Here is a 21,262-nt window from a genome sequence, read left to right as displayed (position 1 = left end):
TATATTAACCTATACAGCACAAACAGATCTGGGACCAGGCTAATATCCTTTTTGCACTCAATACCCTTATAGTACACTCCTTTTACCTGGGGCCCGTAGGGAATAGGGTTTGGGACACAGCCCTGGTATCAGAGGAACCATTATAAGTACAAAGGTCAGTGATGTTGACTGCCAATCCTCCACTTCAGCTGTAGTTTACTGGAGACAACACCCGTCATTCACTCTGCTGAAGACTAGAGAGAACACAGACAACATCATGAAACAAATGGTCATATTTGGGGTTTTTGTATTTGCTACATTCTACATGGTTCACACTGAAGGTAGGTTCAATCATTTAGTGTTTATGTGTGACTACCTCAGTCAGTGCTCTGTCTGTACATCTGAAATTATTTAGCATTTTGAGACTATGATTTCATCAAATAAGTCTACCGTTCTCTGTTTATAAAGTTTATAAAGTTGTCTTATATCTCTTCTTTTACAATGTTTTCGTTCTAGCATCAAACGCTTGTTATGTTTTTCAATTAGTTTTACTCCTCTTCCACTTGAAATAAGGGAGGCCTGTCTGTGCTTCCCTTCAACTTCACTTGAGTTTGGGAGGGAGGGGAAAAAAAAGTCCACACATTTGATTCAATATAGAAAATATGACAATATTTTACAACAATATTTATGAATTGAATCAATGAATGAAGTTACTCATGTTTCAATATGTTATCCATTCTAAGATTCTGCATTTATGGTAACACTGTAACTAATATAGAACAGGGAGGTCAAAGGTTGTTCTCTTCAAATCCTTTATGACCCGTGACAGTATCAGTCTGACAACATGGCGGTTTCACTGACAGTTGAAGGCTTTACTTTAGATCAAGACGTAATAAAATAAAGACAAGCACTAATTCTCATTTGTTTCCGTTTCAAATGTTTTTATTCTGAAGCAGTTGAATAGAGTATACATTGTACAGTGAAATATGAATGCTTCGTACTCATCTGCTTTGATGGGCGTTGATGAAGTGTTGAAGTTTTACCTTTCGACCTTGTGGGCCATAACCCTCACCAGAGTAGTGTTAAGTCCAGGTCGCATGGTGTAAATCTGAGAATCATCAAGGCTACGATGAAAAGAAGGTGGTTTGTTGTTGAAAGTTGTTGTCCTACAGTTAAAGAGTCAGAGTTTACAGAGAATGCTACTTCCTGTATTTGAAATGTTTTATGACCATATAAAGCTAGGAACAATCATTTGCCCAACAATGATAGCGACATATTGAGCAAACTGAGAGTGTCACATGGGTTTCTGCCATGAAGGGACTCAACAACCTCAAATCTACCCCAGACTGGGACCACAGCTAATTGTTACAGACCTTAATACCATCAGGATAGTTAGTTGGGCTGTGGTTGCTGGATGAGAAGGGGTTACGGTCAGGGTCAATAAGATACAGGGATGGTTTGACCTGGTTCAGTTTGCAGTATGGTGTTCTGACCCTCTCTGGAGGTCTAGACCATCTTGGTTTCAGATCTCTGGAGTTCTAGACCATCTTGGTTTCAGCTCTCTCTGGAGGTCTAGACCATCTTGGTTTCAGCTCTCTGGAGGTCTAGACCATCTTGGTTTCAGATCTCTCTGGAGTTCTAGACCATCTTGGTTTCAGCTCTCTCTGGAGGTCTAGACCATCTTGGTTTCAGATCTCTGGAGGTCTAGACCATCTTGGTTTCAGCTCTCTGGAGTTCTAGACCATCTTGGTTTCAGCTCTCTGGAGGTCTAGACCATCTTGGTTTCAGCTCTCTCTGGAGGTCTAGACCATCTTGGTTTCAGCTCTCTCTGGAGGTCTAGACCATCTTGGTTTCAGCTCTCTGGAGGTCTAGACCATCTTGGTTTCAGCTCTCTGGAGGTCTAGACCATCTTGGTTTCAGATCTCTCTGGAGTTCTAGACCATCTTGGTTTCAGCTCTCTGGAGTTCTAGACCATCTTGGTTTCAGATCTCTCTGGAGTTCTAGACCATCTTGGTTTCAGCTCTCTGGAGGTCTAGACCATCTTGGTTTCAGCTCTCTCTGGAGGTCTAGACCATCTTGGTTTCAGTTCTCTGGAGGTCTAGACCATCTTGGCAAAAGGATATCTTTCTACCAATGGAATCTGTGTTGCATTGTAAGGGATTGGATGGAATCTTTGTTGCACTATATGGGATTGGATACATACGTCCATAACTCTCTCGTTACCATAGAAAAATAATTAGACCGTACATATGTCTCTGTGCTGGACACCCTCAGGTTGACCTGCTTTAAAAACAAGAAGCCAGAAATCCTCTAGGCTGCTATATTGAAAACGTGGGACTGAGAAGGGAGTTGAGGGTGGGACTGAGAAGGGAGTTGAGGGTGGGACTGAGGAGGGAGTTGAGGGTGGGACTGAGGAGGGAGTGGTGAAACTGTAGATTACATTATGTTTACATCCATCATAAAAACTAGGAGTGGGCCTCTCTGGTGACAGAGTTAGTTAAACATTTACATTCTCAACATATTGCACGATAATCATCTGCACTCAATCGTAGTGCATGTATTGTTTGAAGTGCATTTTGTTTGTCTGTCTAATTCTCCCCCTCATACTGGGACATTACAACATTAGTAATACAAGTGGTATACAAGTGCAATTTTCATCTTTAAAATATTATATTTTTCTAAATGCATCCAACCCCTAAATGTGTTCTATCTGCTCAGTTCTCTCTACCTCTCTGTTCTAATGTATCTCCATCTCTCCATGGTCCAGCAGCACACAGGATGTTCTCAGTTCTCTCTACCAGTCTTTTGTACATTTTCCTTTTATCTTCTATGGTCCAACAGCGTACTGTAGTCTATGTTCTAACCCTTCTTCTCTCTCTCTGTTTTTCTCTGTGTTCCAACAGCATACTGTTTCCTACCACAGGACATGGGGACAGTCCCCTCTCCTCTCTACAGTGTTCTGTTCCTGTCTTCTAATCCCTCTCCTCTCCTCTCCTCTCCTCTCCTCTCCTCTCCTCTCCTCTCCTCTCCTCTCCTCTCCTCTCCTCTCCTCCCTCTCCTCTCCTCCCTCTCCTCTCCTCTCCTCTCCTCTCCTCTCCTCCCTCTCCTCTCCTCTCCTCTCCACAGAGCACTGTTTCCTACCACAGGATGAGGGTACAGCTCCAGCCTCAGGAGCAGATGACTTCCAGATCCTGCTGTATTACGACGCAGCCAAAGACCTGTGCTACCCCTTCAAGTACCTGGGGGAGGGGGGCAACGCTAACCGCTTCCCACTGGAGAAGCTCTGTATGAGGAACTGTTCCAAAAAGGCAGAGGAGACCTATCCCATGGATGGTGAGACAGCACACATTTAGAACTGATAGCATTTTAGCAACATGATTATAATCTGTTCATATAAATCCCGTGAAAAATATTACGCCTATTTTTTTATTATTCTCTGACAAGTGAGCAGTTAGATATGGTCATGTTTACATGTTCATCAATTCATTGAATGTTTGGGAATGACATATAGAAAGGCATTTGTGAAAATTCTATATCAACAAACGTTGACACTATATCTGACCAACGGGTGGAAGACAAGCATTGTAATTTTGAATTCCGTAAAGTCAGTGTGGAAGAGGTGAAAAAATGATTGTTATCTATCAACAATGACAAGCCACCTGGGTCTGACAACTTGGATGGAAAATTACTGAGGATAATAGCGGACGATATTGCCACATCTTCAATTTAAGCCTACTAGAAAATGCGTGCCCTCAGGACTGGAGGGAAGCAAAAGTAATTCCGCTACCCAAGAATTGTAAAGCCCCCATTACTGGCTCAAATAGCCGACCAATCAGCCAGTTACCAACCCTTAGTAAACTTCTGGAAATAAATGGTGTTTGACCAGATACAATACTATTTTACAGCAAACAAATTGATAAGAGACTTTCAGCACGCTTGTAGGTAAGGACACTCAACAAGCACAGCACTTACACAAAATACTGATGATTGGCTGAAAGAAAATGATGATAAAAAGATTGTGTGGGCTGTCTTGTTAAACTTCAGTGCAGCTTTTGACATTATCAATCATGGTCTGATGCTGTAAAAACGTATATGTTATGGCTTAACACCCCCTGCTATAATGTGGATAAAGAGTTACCTGTCTAACAGAACACAGAGGGGGTTATTTAATGGAAGCCTCTCCAACATAATCAGGAATTCTCCATGGCAGCTGTCTAGGCCCATTACTTTTTTCAAACTTTACTAATGACATGCCAATGGCTTTCAGTAAAGCAAGCGTGTCTATGTATGCAGATGACTCAACACTATGTACGTCAGCAACTACAGCGACTGAAATGACAACAACACTTAATAAAGGGCTGCTGTTAGTTTCAGAATGGTTGGCAATGAACAAGTTAGTACTAAATATTTCAAAAACTAAAAGCATTGTATTTGGGACAAATCATTCACTGAACCCTAAACTAAATCTTGTAATGAATATTGTGGAAATTGAGCAAGTTGAGGAGACTAAACTGCTTGGAGTAACCTTGGATTGTAAACTGTCATGGTCGAAACATATTGATACAACAGTAGCTAGAATGGGGAGAAGTCTGTCCACAATAAAGTGTTGCTCTGCATTCTTAACAGCATTATCAACAAGGCAGGTCCTACACGCCCTAGTTATGTCAACCTGGACTACTGTTCAGTCGTGTGGTCAGGTGCCACAAAAAAGGACTCAGGAAAATTGCAATTGGCTCAGAACAGGACAGCACGGCTGGCCCTTGGATGTACACAGAGAGCTAATATTAATAATATGTATGTCAATCTCTCCTGGATGAAAGTGGAGGAGAGATTGACTTCATCACTACTTTTATTTATGAGATGTATTGACATGTTGAATGTACCGAGCTGTCTGTCTAAACTACTGGCACACAGCTCGGACACCCATACATACCCCACAAGACATGCCACAAGAGGTCTCTTTACAGTCCCCAAGTCCAGAACAGACTATGAGAGGCACACAGTACTACATAGAACCATGACTACATGGAACTCTATTCCACATCAAGTAACTCATGCAAGCAATAAAATTTGATTTAAAAAACTGATAAAAATACACCTCACGGAGCAGCGGGGACTGTGAAGCAACACACACATGCATGCAAACACATGGTAACATACGCACTCTCAACGTCAACAGTGAAGAGGCGACTCCGGGATGCTGGCCTTCTAGGCAGAGTTCCTCTGTCCAGTGTCTGTGTTCATTTGCCCATCTTAATCTTTTATTTTTATTGGCCAGTCTGAGATATGGCTTCTTCTTTGTAACTCTGCCTAGAAGGCCAGCATCCCGGAGTCACCTCTTCACTGTTGACGTTGAGACTGGTGTTTTGCGGGTACTATTTAATGAAGCTGTTTCTCAAACTAGACACTCTAATGTACTTGTCCTCTTGCTCAGTTGTGCACCGGGGCCTCCCACTCCTCTTTCTATTCTGGCTAGTGCCAGTTTGCGCTGTTCTAGTAGTACATAGTGTTGTACGAGATCTTCAGTTTCTTAGCAATTTCTCGCATGGAATAGCCTTCATTTCGCAGAACAAGAATAGACTGACGAGTTTCAGAAGAAAGGTCTTTGTTTCTAGCCATTTTGAGCCTGTAATCAAACTCACAAATGCTGATGCTCCAGATACTCAACTAGTCTAAAGAAGGCCAGTTTTATTGCAGTTTTCAGCTGTGCATACATAATTGCAAAAGGGTTTTGTAATGATCAATTAGCCTTTTAAAATGATAAACTTGGATTAGCTAATACAACGTGCCATTGGAACACAGGAGTGATGGTTGCTCATAATGGGCCTCTGTACACCTATGTAGATATTCCATAAAAAAAATATGCCGTTTCCAGCTATAATAGTCATTTACAACATTAACAATGTCTACACTATATTTCTGATGAATTTGATGTTATTTTAATGGACCAAATTTGTTGCTTTTCTTTCAAAAACAAGGACATTTCTAAGTGACCACAAACTTTTGAATGGTAGTGTATATGTGGTAGTAGAGTAGGGGCCTGAGGGCACACACGTAGTGTGTTATGAAAACTGTTGTGAATGTAGTGTAATGTTTTTAGAATTGTGTAATTTTGCTGGACCCAACTGCAGCATCTCTTGCTGCAGCATCTCTTGCTGTAGCCAACGAAAAACGATAAAAGGGTAAAAAGTTGGTCCCTCACCTACTCCTCCAATGACATCCTCCCAAAAAGGCAATTTCTAACTTTAGGCTCCATGTTTTTAGCTTGCTAAATAAATATCTAGCTTCATAATTAGATACGCTAGCCCAGGTGTGTCAAACTCAATCAGCACACGGACCATATTTAAAAAATATATATAAATTCGCGGACATAGCCCATTTCTTGTTGTTTTTTAAAACGTGAAACTGCGACCCAAACTGGCCATTGTTTTATTGGAAAAAATGTGCGCCTTTATAATGCCCACTTATGTACAAAGGACGCAGTATATAGCATTTTAAAATATAAAACAAAAGAGATAAATAATAATTGTCCAGCCTTTGCTGCTTTGCTTGCAGATGTGCATAATTGTCACAGGCGTCGGAAGGATTAGACTAGTGCGGGGAGCAGGAACAGGACATACTGGGCTATGGGGGCGCACTGGAGGAAGAGTGCTGCCTCTCAGTCTTGCCTTTCGATGCATATAACGCCTCGTAGTATCGTCGCTCCTCTTTCGCTGCTTGGATCTCCTCCCTCGGACGACGATACTCCCCAGCCTCCATGGTCCTTTACATCCAGAATCTCCTCCCAAGTCCATTCCTCCAGATACCCCTGCTGCTCCTTACCACGCTGCTTGGTCTTCTTTTGGTGGGTGGTTCTGTCACAGCCTTCGGAAGGATTAGACCAAGGCGCAGCGTGTATAGTGCTCATCTTCTTTTATTTTAAAGAGAACACTTAAACAAAAAATAACCAAACGACAAACAACAGTTCCATAAGGTACAACGACTATACGGAAAACAACCACCCACAACCCACAGGAAAAAAACGGCTGCCTAAGTATGGCTTCCAATCAGAGACAATGAAAGACACATGCCTCTGATTGGAAACCATACTCGGCCACACATAGAAAACGAACATAGAAAATGAAAAGTAGAACAAATCCCCATGAAACAAACCAACCCCAAAACACACAAAACAACACCCCTGCCACACCCTGACCATACTACAATGACAAATGACCCCTTATACTGGTCAGGACGTGACAATAATATGCTGCGACCCTAATCAAAAAGTATTTAATAACTCCCAAAAAAATAAAAACCTAGCTATAGGTTGTTGTAACATTTAAACTTAAAACATGTTTTTAATTTTTTTGCACTGCGTGGATTATCGGTGTGGTTGAATGCAGCATTGTTGTATGATGCACTCCACATGTATTATAGTTGAGTAAACAACCTAGGCTACTGCTCTAATAGGCTGACACATTTCTCTTTTCACATTTCTCTTTTGGTGTTTTGTTACAGGTTTAGGTTTTTGGTTATTAATCGTAAAGCTTTAAAAACCAAAGCCAGACTGCAACATTAGTAGCCTAGCTAGGACTGTGGATTGCGTCTGTACACTTTCCCTCCGCTGCGTACTGACACACGACACACGAAAGCAGCACAATTGAAGTTGATTTCACCGATGAGATCGCATCAGAAAGTAATTTCATGAAGTAAATGATCTCACTACAATACATTTTAATAGGAAGTTAGCAAAAATAGATACGATTTTGCTACCATGGAAAGGTAAATACCTGTCTATTAGTGGAGAAATCACCCTGATTAACTCTTTAGTCATGTATCCCAGTTAACCCTGATTAACTCTTTAGTCATGTATCCCAGTTTACCCTGATTAACTCTTTAGTCATGTATCCCAGTTAACCCTGATTAACTCTTTAGTCATGTATCCCAGTTAACCCTGATTAACTCTTTAGTCATGTATCCCAGTTAACCCTGATGAACTCTTTAGTCATGTATCCCAGTTAACCCTGATTAACTCTTTAGTCATGTATCCCAGTTTACCCTGATGAACTCTTTAGTCATGTATCCCAGTTAACCCTGATTAACTCTTTAGTCATGTATCCCAGTTTACCCTGATTAACTCTTTAGTCATCTATCCCAGTTAACCCTGATTAACTCTTTAGTCATATCCCAGTTTACCCTGATTAACTCTTTAGTCATGTATCCCAGTTTACCCTGATTAACTCTTTAGTCATGTATCCCAGTTTACCTATTTACTTATGGCCTTGCCTACACCTAGCGACCTGTTAACAATGAAAAATATTCCATTGTATTTGGAACGGCAAACTAGATCAAATTAAACTAGACTATTTATATAATAAATACTAATTTGGAGGGCAGATATTTTTAATATTAAAGCATTAGACCTCTCACTAAATCCAAACTGGTTCTCTCAGATTAGTATTAATGTCTCACCCCATGTTCAAGAATGGCCTTTTTCCTTTTATTCAGATTACAACCTCTCACTTTCGGTTATTTGAAAAGGAAATATTCTCCAAATATCTCTATTTTTAAAATAAGCCATAGAATATTGGTTGCAATTTCAGTTTAATCCACCAGAAAAGACAGAACAAATAATCTAACAAATATTATGATTAAACCCAAATAAACGAATTGATTAAAATAAAAAAATGTAAAAGGTATAATCTTTGTAAATTATATCATAAATAAGACTGGTGGCGTTATGTCACACATACAGCTAACAAAAAGATATGGAAATGTCTGCTCTACCCAACATTACAACCAATTAATTGCAGCATTACCGAACAAATGGAAGAGGCAGGGGAAAAAGTAAGGAACTTCTTTGTTGGCCCTGCATTAAAGACCATAACTGGTTAAAGAAAATTGTGATAAAAAAAGTGTACCAGTTTCATTTAAGGACCAAAAAATTGACAGCTTTGCCATATAGATTGCAAAATAGTTAGGAAGAGATTTTCTATTTACCAATGGGTTTATGTACTGATACGCAAAACGACACCTGATTCAAAGATTAGATAAATGTACATTTAAATTATCATACAAAATTCTTCCAACCAATAGAATGTTATACATAAACTCAGCAAAAAAAGAAATGTCCCTTTTTCAGGACCCTGTCTTTTCAACATCACAGATCTTCATTGTAAAGGGTTTAAACACCGTTTCCCATGCTTGTTAAATGAACCATAAACAATTAATGAACATGCACCTGTGTAATGGTTGTTACTAACAGCTTACAGACGGTAGGCAATTAAGGTCACAGTTATGAAAACTTAGGACACTAAAGAGGCCTTTCTACTGACTCTGAAAAACACCAAAAGAAAGATGCCCAGGGTCCCTGCTCATCTGTGTGAATGTGCCTTAGGCATGCTGCAAGGAGGCATGAGGACTGCAGGTGTGGCCAGGGCAATAAATTGCAATGTCCGTACTGTGAGTCGCCTAAGACAGCGCTACAAGGAGAGAGGACGGACAGCTGATCGTCCTCGCAGTGGCAGACCACGTGTAACAACACCTGCACAGGATCGGTACATCCGAGCTTCACACCTTCGGGACAGGTACAGGATGGCAACAACAACTGCCGAGTTACACCAGGAACGCACAATCCCTCCATCAGTACTCAGACTGTCTGCAATAGGCTGAGAGAGGCTGGACTGAGGGCTTGTTGGCCTGTTGTAAGGCAGGTCCTCATCAGACATCACCAGCAACAACGTCGCCAATGGGCACAAACCCACCGTTGCTGGACCAGACAGGACCGGCAAAGTGCTCTTCATTGACGAGTCACGGTTTTGTCTAACCAGGGGGCGATGGTCGGATTTGCGTTTATCATCGAAGGAATGAGCGTTACACCAAGGCCTGTACTCTGGAGCGGGATCGATTTGGAGGTGGAGGGTCCGTCATGGTCTGGGGCGGTGTGTCACAGCATCATCGGACTGAGCTTGTCATGACTCTCCAGCATGACAATGCCACCAGCCATACTGCTCGTTCTGTGCATGATTTCCTGCAATACAGGAATGTCAGTGTTCTACCATGGCCAGCGAAAAGCCCAGATCTCAATCCCAATGATTGAGCACGTCTGGGACCTGTTGGATCGGAGGATGAGGGCTAAGGACATTCCCCCCAGAAATGTCTGGGAACTTGCAGGTGCCTTGGTGGAAGAGTGGGATAACATCTCACGGCAAGAACTGGCAAATCTGATGCAGACTATGAGGAGGAGATGCATTGCAGTACTTAATGCAGCTGGTGGCCACACCAGACAATGACTATTACTTTTGATTTTGATTCCCCCGTTGTTCAGGGACACATTATTCAATTTCTGTTAGTCACATGTCTGTGGAACTTGTTCAGTTTATATCTCAGTTGTTGATTCTTGCTATGTCCATACAAATATTTACACATGGGCTAGGCATCCCGCCAGCGGGACACCTGTCGACAACTTCCGGTGAAATTGGAGGGCGCGCAATTCAAATAAATAATCATAAAAATTATGGATGTTAAACGTTTAGGTACATACAAGTGTCTTATATCGGTTAAAAGCTTAAATTCTTGTTAATCTAACTGCATTGTCCAATTTACAATAGGCGTTACAGTCAAAGCATGCCATGCGATTGTTTGAGGATGGCATCCCACATCAAAATATTTTTCAACCACCACAGGTTTCATAAATTCACACATAGCGATTAAATATTCACTTACTTTTTGAAAATCTTCCTCTGATTTGCAATCCAAAGGGTCCCAGCTACAACATGTAGTGTCGTTTTGTTAGATAAAATCCTTCTTTATATCCCAAAAAGTCAATTTAGTTAGCGCCATCGATTTGAGTAATCCACTCATTCAACATGGAGAGAAAGGAATCCAAAAAACTACACCTAAACTTTGTTTTTAACAAGTCAAAATATGTTTGTATTTATTCCTCACGTACCCTAAAATGTAATTAAACTGTAATATTTCATACTAAGAGAAGTATGTTCAATAGGAAAGCAAAATTGGCAAGAGGGTGTCCTGTTCGTCGCACGCTCAAACATGATTTCCAAACGGGTGTCATCGTACTAAAACTCATATTTATTCTTCATTATTCAAGTTACAAGCCTGAAACCTTGAACAAAGACTGCTGACATCTAGTGGAAGCCATAGGAATTGCAATCTGGGATTGCATATGACCCTATGCTTTCCATTGTAAGAGCATGGGCTCTCAAAAAAAAAAGATGTCCAGTTGGTTTTTCTTTGGATTTTCTCCTACCATATCAATTGTGTTATAATCTCATGCATTATTTTAACATTTCTAAAAACTTCAAAGTGTTTTCCAGGCTTCTGGGCCTGAGTAACATGCAGTTAACTGTGGGCACGTCGATCAGTCGGAAATTGAGAAAAAAGGACCCTAGACTGAAGAACTTAAGTTTGCTGAAAATAAACGCAGTTGAAAGTGAGAGGACATTTCCTTTTTTTGCTGAGGTTATGAGGGATACAACCATCCCAGCTCTGCAGATTTTGCTGCAAAGAGACAGAATCATTAGATCATTTGTTTTGGTACTATCCATAAGTAGCTTGTTTTTGAATAATTGCAACATTAACTCTGCAAAAAGCACTGTTGGGTGACTACTTGTAGCAACAACAAAACATCTTTAGTTTACAATCTGTTCTATGATAATAGAAAGGTTCAGAACTTTTGTGAAACATCACAGCACAGTTGAAACATTTAAATGGAATATAGAATAAAACAATTTAGATAGATGGGAGGGTTTGAGTGGAGATGAAGGATGGGACTAAAAACAAGACAACTTATGTAAATTATACTCTGTCTGTAAAATGTACACTACCGGTCAAAAGTTTTAGAACACCTTTCAAGGGTTTTTCTTTTTTTTTTTTACTATTTTCTACATTGTAGAATAATAGTGAAGACATCAAAACTATGAAATAACACATGAAATCATGTAGTAACCAAAAAAGTGTTAAACCAATCCAAATATATTTTAGATTTTAGATTCTTCAAAGTAGCCACCCTTTGCCTTGATGACAGCTTTGCACACTCTTGGCATTCTCTCAACCAGCTTCATGAGGTAGTCACCTGGAATGCATTTCAATTAACAGGTGTGCCTTGTTTAAAGATAATTTGTGGAATTTTCTTTCCATCTTAATGCATTTGAGCCAATCAGTTGTGTTGTGACAAGGTAGGGGTGGTATACAGAAGATAGCTCTATTTGGTAAAAGACCAAGTCATATTATGGCAAGAGCAGCTCAAATAAGCAAAGAGAAACAACAGTCCATCATTACTTTAAGACATGAAGATAAGTCAATATGGAAAATTTCAAGAACTTTGAACGTTTCTTCAAGTGCAGTCGCAAATACCATCAAGCGCTATGATGAAACTGGCTCTCATGAGGACTGCCACAGGAAAGGAAGACCCAGAGTTACCTCTGCTGCAGAGGATACGTTCAGTAGAGTTACCAGCCTCAGAAATTGCAGCTCAAATTAATTCTTCCCAGAGTTCAAGTAACAGACACATCTCAACATCAACTGTTCAGACGAGACTGCCCGAATCAGGCCTTCATGGTCGAATTGCTGCAAAGAAACCACTACTAAAGGGCATCAATAAGAAGAAGAGACTTACTTGCTTGGGCCAAGAAACACAAGCAATGGACATTAGACCGGTAGGAATCTGTCCTTTGGTCTGATGAGTCCAGATTTGGTTCCAACCACGTGTCTTTATGATACTCAGAGTAGGTGAATGGATGATCTCTGCATGTGTGGTTCCCACCATGAAGCATGGAGGAGGAGGTGTGATGGTGTGGTGGGTGCTTTGCTGGTGACACTGTCTGTGATTTATTTAGATTTCAAGGCACACTTAACCAGTATGGCTACCACAGCATTCTGCAGCGATACGCCATCCCATCAGGTTTGAGCTTAGTGGGACTAGCATTTGTTTTTCAACAGGACAGTGACCTAAAACACACCTCCAGGCTGCATAAGGGCTATTTGACCAAGGAGGAGAGTGATGGAGTGCTGCATCAGATGACCTGGCATCCACAGTCACCCGACCTCAACCCAGTTGAGATGGTTTGGGATGAGTTAGACCGCAGAGTGAAGGAAAAGCTGCCAACAGGTGCTCAGCATATGTGGGAACTCCTTCAAAACTGTTGGAAAAGCATCCAAGAGTATGGAAAGCTGTCAACCCAATTGAGATGGTAAAAATAAAGCAAAGCCCTTGAATGAGCAGGAGTGTCCAAACTGTTGTCGGTAGTGTAGTTAGTATACCAGAACCAGTCCAGTCCCTGTCCTCTAATATAGATAGTATACCAGAACCAGTCCAGACCCTGTCCTCTAATATAGTTAGTATACCAGAACCAGTCCAGACCCTGTCCTCTAATATAGATAGTATACCAGAACCAGTCCAGACCCAGTCCTCTAATATAGATAGTATACCAGAACCAGTCCAGACCCTGTCCTCTAATATAGATAGTATACCAGAACCAGTCCAGACCCTGTCCTCTAATATAGTTAGTATACCAGAACCAGTCCAGACCCTGTCCTCTAATATAGATAGTATACCAGAACCAGTCCAGACCCAGTCCTCTAATATAGATAGTATACCAGAACCAGTCCAGACCCTGTCCTCTAATATAGATAGTATACCAGAACCAGTCCAGACCCAGTCCTCTAATATAGATAGTATACCAGAACCAGTCCAGACCCTGTCCTCTTAATGTGAAATGTCTGCCAAGGTTACACAGTTAGCATAGTAGGTCCATTGGACACAGTATTCTGGCTACTATTTTAATCATAATTGTAAATACAGACTGAATGTATACTTGTAATACCCAACATAGTATAACAAGACTCTGCCCCTGTAATGTGTAATGTCTGTCAAGACAGTCTACTGTGCATCTGCAGATATCGTGAACATAGTGTTCAGGTTATTACAGCACAAAAAACATCCTTTATTGTGGTGTGGTCATAAACAAGGACTTTATTGTGGTGTGGTCATAAACAAGGACTTTACTGTGGTGTGGTCATAAACAAGGACTTTATTGTGGTGTGGTCATAAACAAGGACTTTACTGTGGTGTGGTCATAAACAAGGACTTTATTGTGGTGTGGTCATAAACAAGGACTTTACTGTGGTGTGGTCATAAACAAGGACTTTACTGTGGTGTGGTCATAAACAAGGACTTTATTGTGGTGTGGTCATAAACAAGGACTTTACTGTGGTCATAAACAAGGACTTTATTGTGGTGTGGTCATAAACAAGGACTTTACTGTGGTCATAAACAAGGACTTTATTGTGGTGTGGTCATAAACAAGGACTTTACTGTGGTCATAAACAAGGACTTTATTGTGGTGTGGTCATAAACAAGGACTTTATTGTGGTCATAAACAAGGACTTTATTGTGGTCATAAACAAGGACTTTATTGTGGTCATAAACAAGGACTTTGTTGTGGTGTGGTCATAAACAAGGACTTTATTGTGGTCATAAACAAGGACTTTATTGTGGTCATAAACAAGGACTTTATTGTGGTCATAAACAAGGACTTTACTGTGGTCATAAACAAGGACTTTATTGTGGTCATAAACAAGGACTTTATTGTGGTCATAAACAAGGACTTTGTTGTGGTGTGGTCATAAACAAGGACTTTATTGTGGTCATAAACAAGGACTTTATTGTGGTCATAAACAAGGACTTTATTGTGGTGTGGTCATAAACAAGGACTTTATTGTGGTGTGGTCATAAACAAGGACTTTATTGTGGTCATAAACAAGGACTTTATTGTGGTGTGGTCATAAACAAGGACTTTATTGTGGTGTGGTCATAAACAAGGACTTTATTGTGGTGTGGTCATAAACAAGGACTTTATTGTGGTGTGGTCATAAACAAGGACTTTGTTGTGGTGTGGTCATAAACAAGGACTTTGTTGTGGTGTGGTCATAAACAAGGACTTTACTGTGGTGTGGTCATAAACAAGGACTTTACTGTGGTGTGGTCATAAACAAGGACTTTATTGTGGTGTGGTCATAAACAAGGACTTTACTGTGGTCATAAACAAGGACTTTATTGTGGTGTGGTCATAAACAAGGACTTTACTGTGGTCATAAACAAGGACTTTATTGTGGTGTGGTCATAAACAAGGACTTTACTGTGGTCATAAACAAGGACTTTATTGTGGTGTGGTCATAAACAAGGACTTTATTGTGGTCATAAACAAGGACTTTATTGTGGTCATAAACAAGGACTTTATTGTGGTCATAAACAAGGACTTTGTTGTGGTGTGGTCATAAACAAGGACTTTATTGTGGTCATAAACAAGGACTTTATTGTGGTCATAAACAAGGACTTTATTGTGGTCATAAACAAGGACTTTACTGTGGTCATAAACAAGGACTTTATTGTGGTCATAAACAAGGACTTTATTGTGGTCATAAACAAGGACTTTATTGTGGTCATAAACAAGGACTTTGTTGTGGTGTGGTCATAAACAAGGACTTTATTGTGGTCATAAACAAGGACTTTATTGTGGTCATAAACAAGGACTTTATTGTGGTGTGGTCATAAACAAGGACTTTATTGTGGTGTGGTCATAAACAAGGACTTTATTGTGGTCATAAACAAGGACTTTATTGTGGTGTGGTCATAAACAAGGACTTTATTGTGGTGTGGTCATAAACAAGGACTTTATTGTGGTGTGGTCATAAACAAGGACTTTATTGTGGTGTGGTCATAAACAAGGACTTTATTGTGGTGTGGTCATAAACAAGGACTTTGTTGTGGTGTGGTCATAAACAAGGACTTTGTTGTGGTGTGGTCATAAACAAGGACTTTGTTGTGGTGTGGTCATAAACAAGGACTTTATTGTGGTCATAAACAAGGACTTTATTGTGGTGTGGTCATAAACAAGGACTTTATGGTGTGGTCATAAACAAGGACTTTATTGTGGGTCATAAACAAGGACTTTATTGTGGTGTGGTCATAAACAAGGACTTTATTGTGGTCATAAACAAGGACTTTATTGTGGTCATAAACAAGGACTTTGTTGTGGTGTGGTCATAAACAAGGACTTTATTGTGGTCATAAACAAGGACTTTATTGTGGTCATAAACAAGGACTTTATTGTGGTCATAAACAAGGACTTTACTGTGGTCATAAACAAGGACTTTATTGTGGTCATAAACAAGGACTTTATTGTGGTCATAAACAAGGACTTTATTGTGGTCATAAACAAGGACTTTGTTGTGGTGTGGTCATAAACAAGGACTTTATTTTGGTCATAAACAAGGACTTTATTGTGGTCATAAACAAGGACTTTATTGTGGTCATAAACAAGGACTTTACTGTGGTCATAAACAAGGACTTTATTGTGGTCATAAACAAGGACTTTATTGTGGTGTGGTCATAAACAAGGACTTTATTGTGGTCATAAACAAGGACTTTACTGTGGTCATAAACAAGGACTTTATTGTGGTCATAAACAAGGACTTTATTGTGGTCATAAACAAGGACTTTATTGTGGTGTGGTCATAAACAAGGACTTTATTGTGGTCATAAACCCTTTGGAGTACTGTATGTATAGCGGAAGAGGTTTTCATTGCTCTGTGACTCAGCAGGGAGGGAGGGAGGGAGAGAGAGATGGAGGGAGAGAAAGAGAGAGAGGAAGTGAGGGAGAGAGAGAAATAAGTAACTAATACAAAGATCAGTGTAGAACTCAGGGATTACATTATAAAGAAATAATGCAACTGTGTTCAAATGTGGGGCTGTGCATTTTACCGTTATTGCAATGTGCCACCATGTGGCAAAACATAGTACTACATCCTCTACAGTAAAATCTGAGGACAACTTTGTATTGGACAAATATAACTATGATCAGTATAAGTATTGATCCGTGTGAAACCTCAGAATTGAACATATACCGGTAGTCCCATCCTCTGAAAACATGTGGTCTCTCCCCCATGATTAATAGCTCTCTCATGGTCTGTTCTGTTGTGCTCGTGAACACATCTCAGTGTGTAATTAATGCTATCTCTCCGTACCCAACCCTTGTCCTTCCCCAGAGACAAAAGCTTGCCACTTCCAGAAGGCTCTGGGTGAATGCTTTGGCACCTACCTGCGTTACTACTACGACCCCATCCATGAGAAGTGTAAGAAGTTCCACTGGACTGGCTGTGTGGGGAACGGGAACAGGTTCATCGACCATCAGGCCTGCAACGCCACCTGCGCTGGGATTCATGGTGAGATGACGTGACATAAAATGACACAGCATTACATAGCATAACAAAACATTTGTTAATGAATGATGAAATATCAAATATTCTTGTAGTTTTCAATGATACTGAAAACTAACTACAGATTAATGTCATGTTAATGTCATGTTGAATAATAAACTGATATTATAGTATCTATAATAATATGATATAATTTCTATAATAATTTCTATAATAATCTGATATTATAATATCTATAATAATCTGATAATATCATTTCTATAATAATATGATATTATAATATCTATAATAATCTAATATTATAATATCTATGTTAATCGAATATTATAATATCTATCATCTGATATTATGATTTCTATAACAATCTGATGTTATGTCTAAAAATCTGATATATCTCTAATAATCTGATATTATAATTTCTTTAATAATCTGATATTATAATACCTATAATATGATATTATGATTTCTATAACAATCTGATGTTATGTCTTTAAAAATCTGATGTAATTTCTATAATAATCTGATATTATAATATCTATAATAATCTGATATTATGTTGTCTATAATATTTCCGACATGTTCTGTCATCAGATGAGGGTACTGAAAAGGAGGAGGATGAACCCGATACTCCTGTTGGTGAGTAGAGAAATACTGTACATGACCAAATGAATGTGGACACCTGTCAAACATCTCATTCCAAAATCATGGTCATTAATATAGAGTTGGTCCCCCCTTTGCTGCTATAACAGCCTCCGCTCTTCTGGGAAGGCTTTCCACTAGATGTTGGAACATTGCTGCGGGGACTTGCTTCCATTCAGCCACAGGAGCATTAGTGAGGGCAGGGACTTGCTTCCATTCAGCCACAGGAGCATTAGTGAGGGCGGGGACTTGTTTCCATTCAGCCACAGGAGCATTAGTGAGGGCGGGGACTTGCTTCCATTCAGCCACAGGAGCATTAGTGAGGGCAGGGACTTGTTTCCATTCAGCCACAGGAGCATTAGTGAGGGCGGGGACTTGCTTCCATTCAGCCACAGGAGCATTAGTGAGGGCAGGGACTTGCTTCCATTCAGCCACAGGAGCATTAGTGAGGTCGAGCAGTGTTCTCGATGTTATACACCTGTCAGGAAACAGATGTGGCTGAAATAGAATCCAATAATTTGAAGTGGTGTCCACATACTTTTGTATTGTACAGTGCATTCGGAAGACCCCTTAACTTTTTCCACATTTGTTACGTTACAGCCTTATTACATAGTTTTTTCCTCAACAGTCAACACACAATACCCCATAATGACGAATCAAAACCGGTTTTAAGAAATCTGTGAAAATGTATTAAAAATAAAAAATGGAAATATCACATTTATATAAGTATTCAGACCCTTCACAGGTTCATCAAGGGTCTCTCCGTACTTTGCTCCGTTCATCTTTCCCTTGATCCTGACTAGTCTCCCAGTCTCTGCCGATGAAAAACATCCCCAAAGCATGATGCCTCCACCACCAAGCTTCACCGTAGGGATGGTGCCAGGTTTCGTCCAGACCTGACGCTTGGCATTCAGTTCAATTTTGGTTTCATCAGACCAGAGAATCTCTTTTCTCATAGTCTGAGAGTCCTTTAGGTGCCTTTTGGCAAACTCCAAGTGGGCTGTCATGTGCCTTTTACTTAGGAGTGGCTTCCGTCTGGCCACACTACCATAAAGGCCTGATTGGTGGAGTGCTGTAGAGATGGTTGTCCTTCTGGAAGGTTCTCCCATCTCCACAGAGCAACTCTGGAGCTCTGTCAGAGTGACCATCGGGTTCTTGGTCACCTCCCTGACCAAGGCTCTTCTCCCTCGATTGCTTAGTTTGGCCGGGCGGCCAGCTCTAGGAAGAGTCTTGATGGTTCCAAACTGTGGGATCTTATATAGACAGGCGTGTGCCTTTCCAAATCATGTCCAATCAGTTGAATTTACCACAGGTGGATTCCAATCAAGTTGTAGAAACATCTCAAGGATGATCAATGAAAACAGGATGCACCTGAGCTCAATTTCGAGTCTCATGTTCGAGTCTCATATATTAGTTTTTACACATTTGCAAAAATTCTAAAAACCTTTTTTCACATTGTCATTATGGGGTATTGTGTGTAGATTAATGAGAAAAATAAATAATTTAATCAATTTTAGAATAACGCTGTTAAGTAACAAAATGTGGAAAAAGTCAAGGGGTTTTAATATGTTCCTAAGGCACTGTATAGTGTAGGTCTATTAAAAAACAATGTACTGTAGGCCTGTTCAACAGTTTGGACTTACTATTCATTTATTATCTTCTGTTAATTAAACCTGTTATTCTGTTTCCTGCAGCCATGATTCTAGGAGTGGTGTTTGGGATCACTGGAGCAATACTCATCATAGTCATTGTTGTCCTGGCCATGCAGAGCAAGTAAGTACACTATTCATCATTCTCTTCTGGAAACGAAAGAACAGGAAAATTACAATTACTCAGTTTGTTCTATTTGAGTTTTTTTTTAGCATAATTATGCTACAAATAACTAACTGTTCTTTTATATCAAATATCAGGAAGAATCACAAAAGTGAACTAAAGAAAGTGAAAGAAGTCAAGCAGGAGACACCACTGCAAGAAGAACCAGTTGAGATGGCGTAGAGAAGACAACCATGAAAGGAAATTAGAATGACTAGAACGCATGATTTCATTCAAGTCAACGTCCATGATGAGTTGACGGGCAGCCATATTGAGTGTACCAATGCCAGTCATTCTTATTGTAGGGGAAAAACCAGCTAGGGCCCTCACCTGAATGGCCCCTCAGGGTGATATAGAGTAACATAGGCCTACAGTTGCAACTATCAAACTTACAATTCAATATAATATTTACCTCATTTGTTGTTATCAGACTATTCACAAAAAAATACAAATCTGGGATGACAATATCGTATCTGACTTCCCCCTCACAAATGTACGCCAGGCTATTTCCTCATGGTTATGTTTGACATCTCAGTTATTTTACAACATTTATAATGTTTTTTTGTACACTCTCCTCTTTTACAATAAGAATGTATGTTTATTTCAGGTAAATTTGGTAACTACTCAAATATTCTCCACAGATTTGAAAGAATAATCACTATTCTTCATCAATTAGATTCAAGTTTGTCTGTTATTGAACTACTGAGTGTGCAACAAGATTTTTCTGATATTGTAATAGTTTTTAAATGTGTTGTCTTTTATGTGCTACGATAGGTTTGTGTTTGCTCTGTATCAACATTATAATAATAATAATATCAACATTATAATAATAATATCAACATTATAATAATAATAATAATATCAACATTCACATGGGTTTGTAGAAGCTACTAAATGGTATGTTTTTGTAGGACATGATATGAGAATAAACCAATACACTGTTTTAAAACATTTAGTCTTTCATGGGACTGCTATGACATTGTGCTGGTCCAGGTTATCACCACCGATAGCGAGGGTGTCCAACAAGGAAGGTTTTCCTGCCCAACAAGGTGTTCCTGTCCAACAAGGGGGTTTGTCCTGTCCAACAAGGCGATTGTTCCTGTCCAACAAGGGGGTTGTTCCTGTTAAACAATGTGGTGTTCCTGTCCAACAAGGTGGTTGCTCCTGTCCAACAAGGGGAGTGTTCCCGTCCAACAAGGGGGTTGTTACTGTCCAACAAGGGGGTTGTTCCTGTCCAACAAGGGGGTTTGTCCTGTCCAACAAGGGGGTGTTACTGTCCAACCAGGGGGTGTTCCTGTCCAACCAGGGTGTGTTCCTGTCCAACCAGGGGGTGTTACTGTCCAACCAGGGGGTGTTACTGTCCAACCAGGGGAGGTTCCTGTTCAACCAGGGGGTGTTCCTGTTCAACCAGGGGGTGTTACTGTCCAACCAGGGGGTGTTCCTGTCCAACCAGGGGGTGTTACTGTCCAATAAGGGGGTGGTTCCTGTCCAACAAGGGGGGTGTTCCTGTCCAACAAAGGAGGATTTCCTGTCCAACAAGGCATTCCTGTCCAAAAAGGTGTTCCTGTCAAACAAGGGGGTGGTTCCTGTCTAACAAGGGTTGTGTTTTGGC

General features: G+C 40.2%; 1 protein-coding gene across 1 annotated transcript; it reads left to right on the top strand.

Annotated features, from left to right (window-relative positions):
- Positions 1–95: 95 nt before the first annotated feature.
- LOC106561864 (kunitz-type serine protease inhibitor bitisilin-3) lies at positions 96–20,599 on the top strand. Its single transcript, XM_082957494.1, has 6 exons — positions 96–320; positions 3,106–3,312; positions 17,029–17,205; positions 17,791–17,835; positions 19,533–19,611; positions 19,749–20,599. The coding sequence occupies exons 1-6, from the start codon at positions 257–259 to the stop codon at positions 19,831–19,833; spliced, it is 657 nt and encodes a 218-aa protein (XP_082813620.1). The 5' UTR covers positions 96–256; the 3' UTR covers positions 19,834–20,599.
- Positions 20,600–21,262: the final 663 nt, after the last annotated feature.

Source organism: Salmo salar, chromosome 10, assembly GCF_965601325.2.
Source record: "Salmo salar chromosome 10, fSalSal1, whole genome shotgun sequence".
Lineage (NCBI taxonomy): Eukaryota > Metazoa > Chordata > Actinopteri > Salmoniformes > Salmonidae > Salmo > Salmo salar.
The sequence above is the reverse complement of the archived record's forward strand: the minus strand, read 5'-3'. Positions and strand labels throughout refer to the sequence as shown.

What these genes read in the sequence shown, in the direction of transcription:
- LOC106561864 (XM_082957494.1), top strand. Translation starts at nt 257, where the DNA reads ATGAAACAAATGGTCATATTTGGGGTTTTTGTATTTGCTACATTCTAC. An exon ending in GGAGACCTATCCCATGGATG is followed by an intron (nt 3,313 to 17,028) that starts GTGAGACAGCAC and finishes GTCCTTCCCCAG; the next exon opens with AGACAAAAGCTTGCCACTTC. An exon ending in GTCCTGGCCATGCAGAGCAA is followed by an intron (nt 19,612 to 19,748) that starts GTAAGTACACTA and finishes ATCAAATATCAG; the next exon opens with GAAGAATCACAAAAGTGAAC.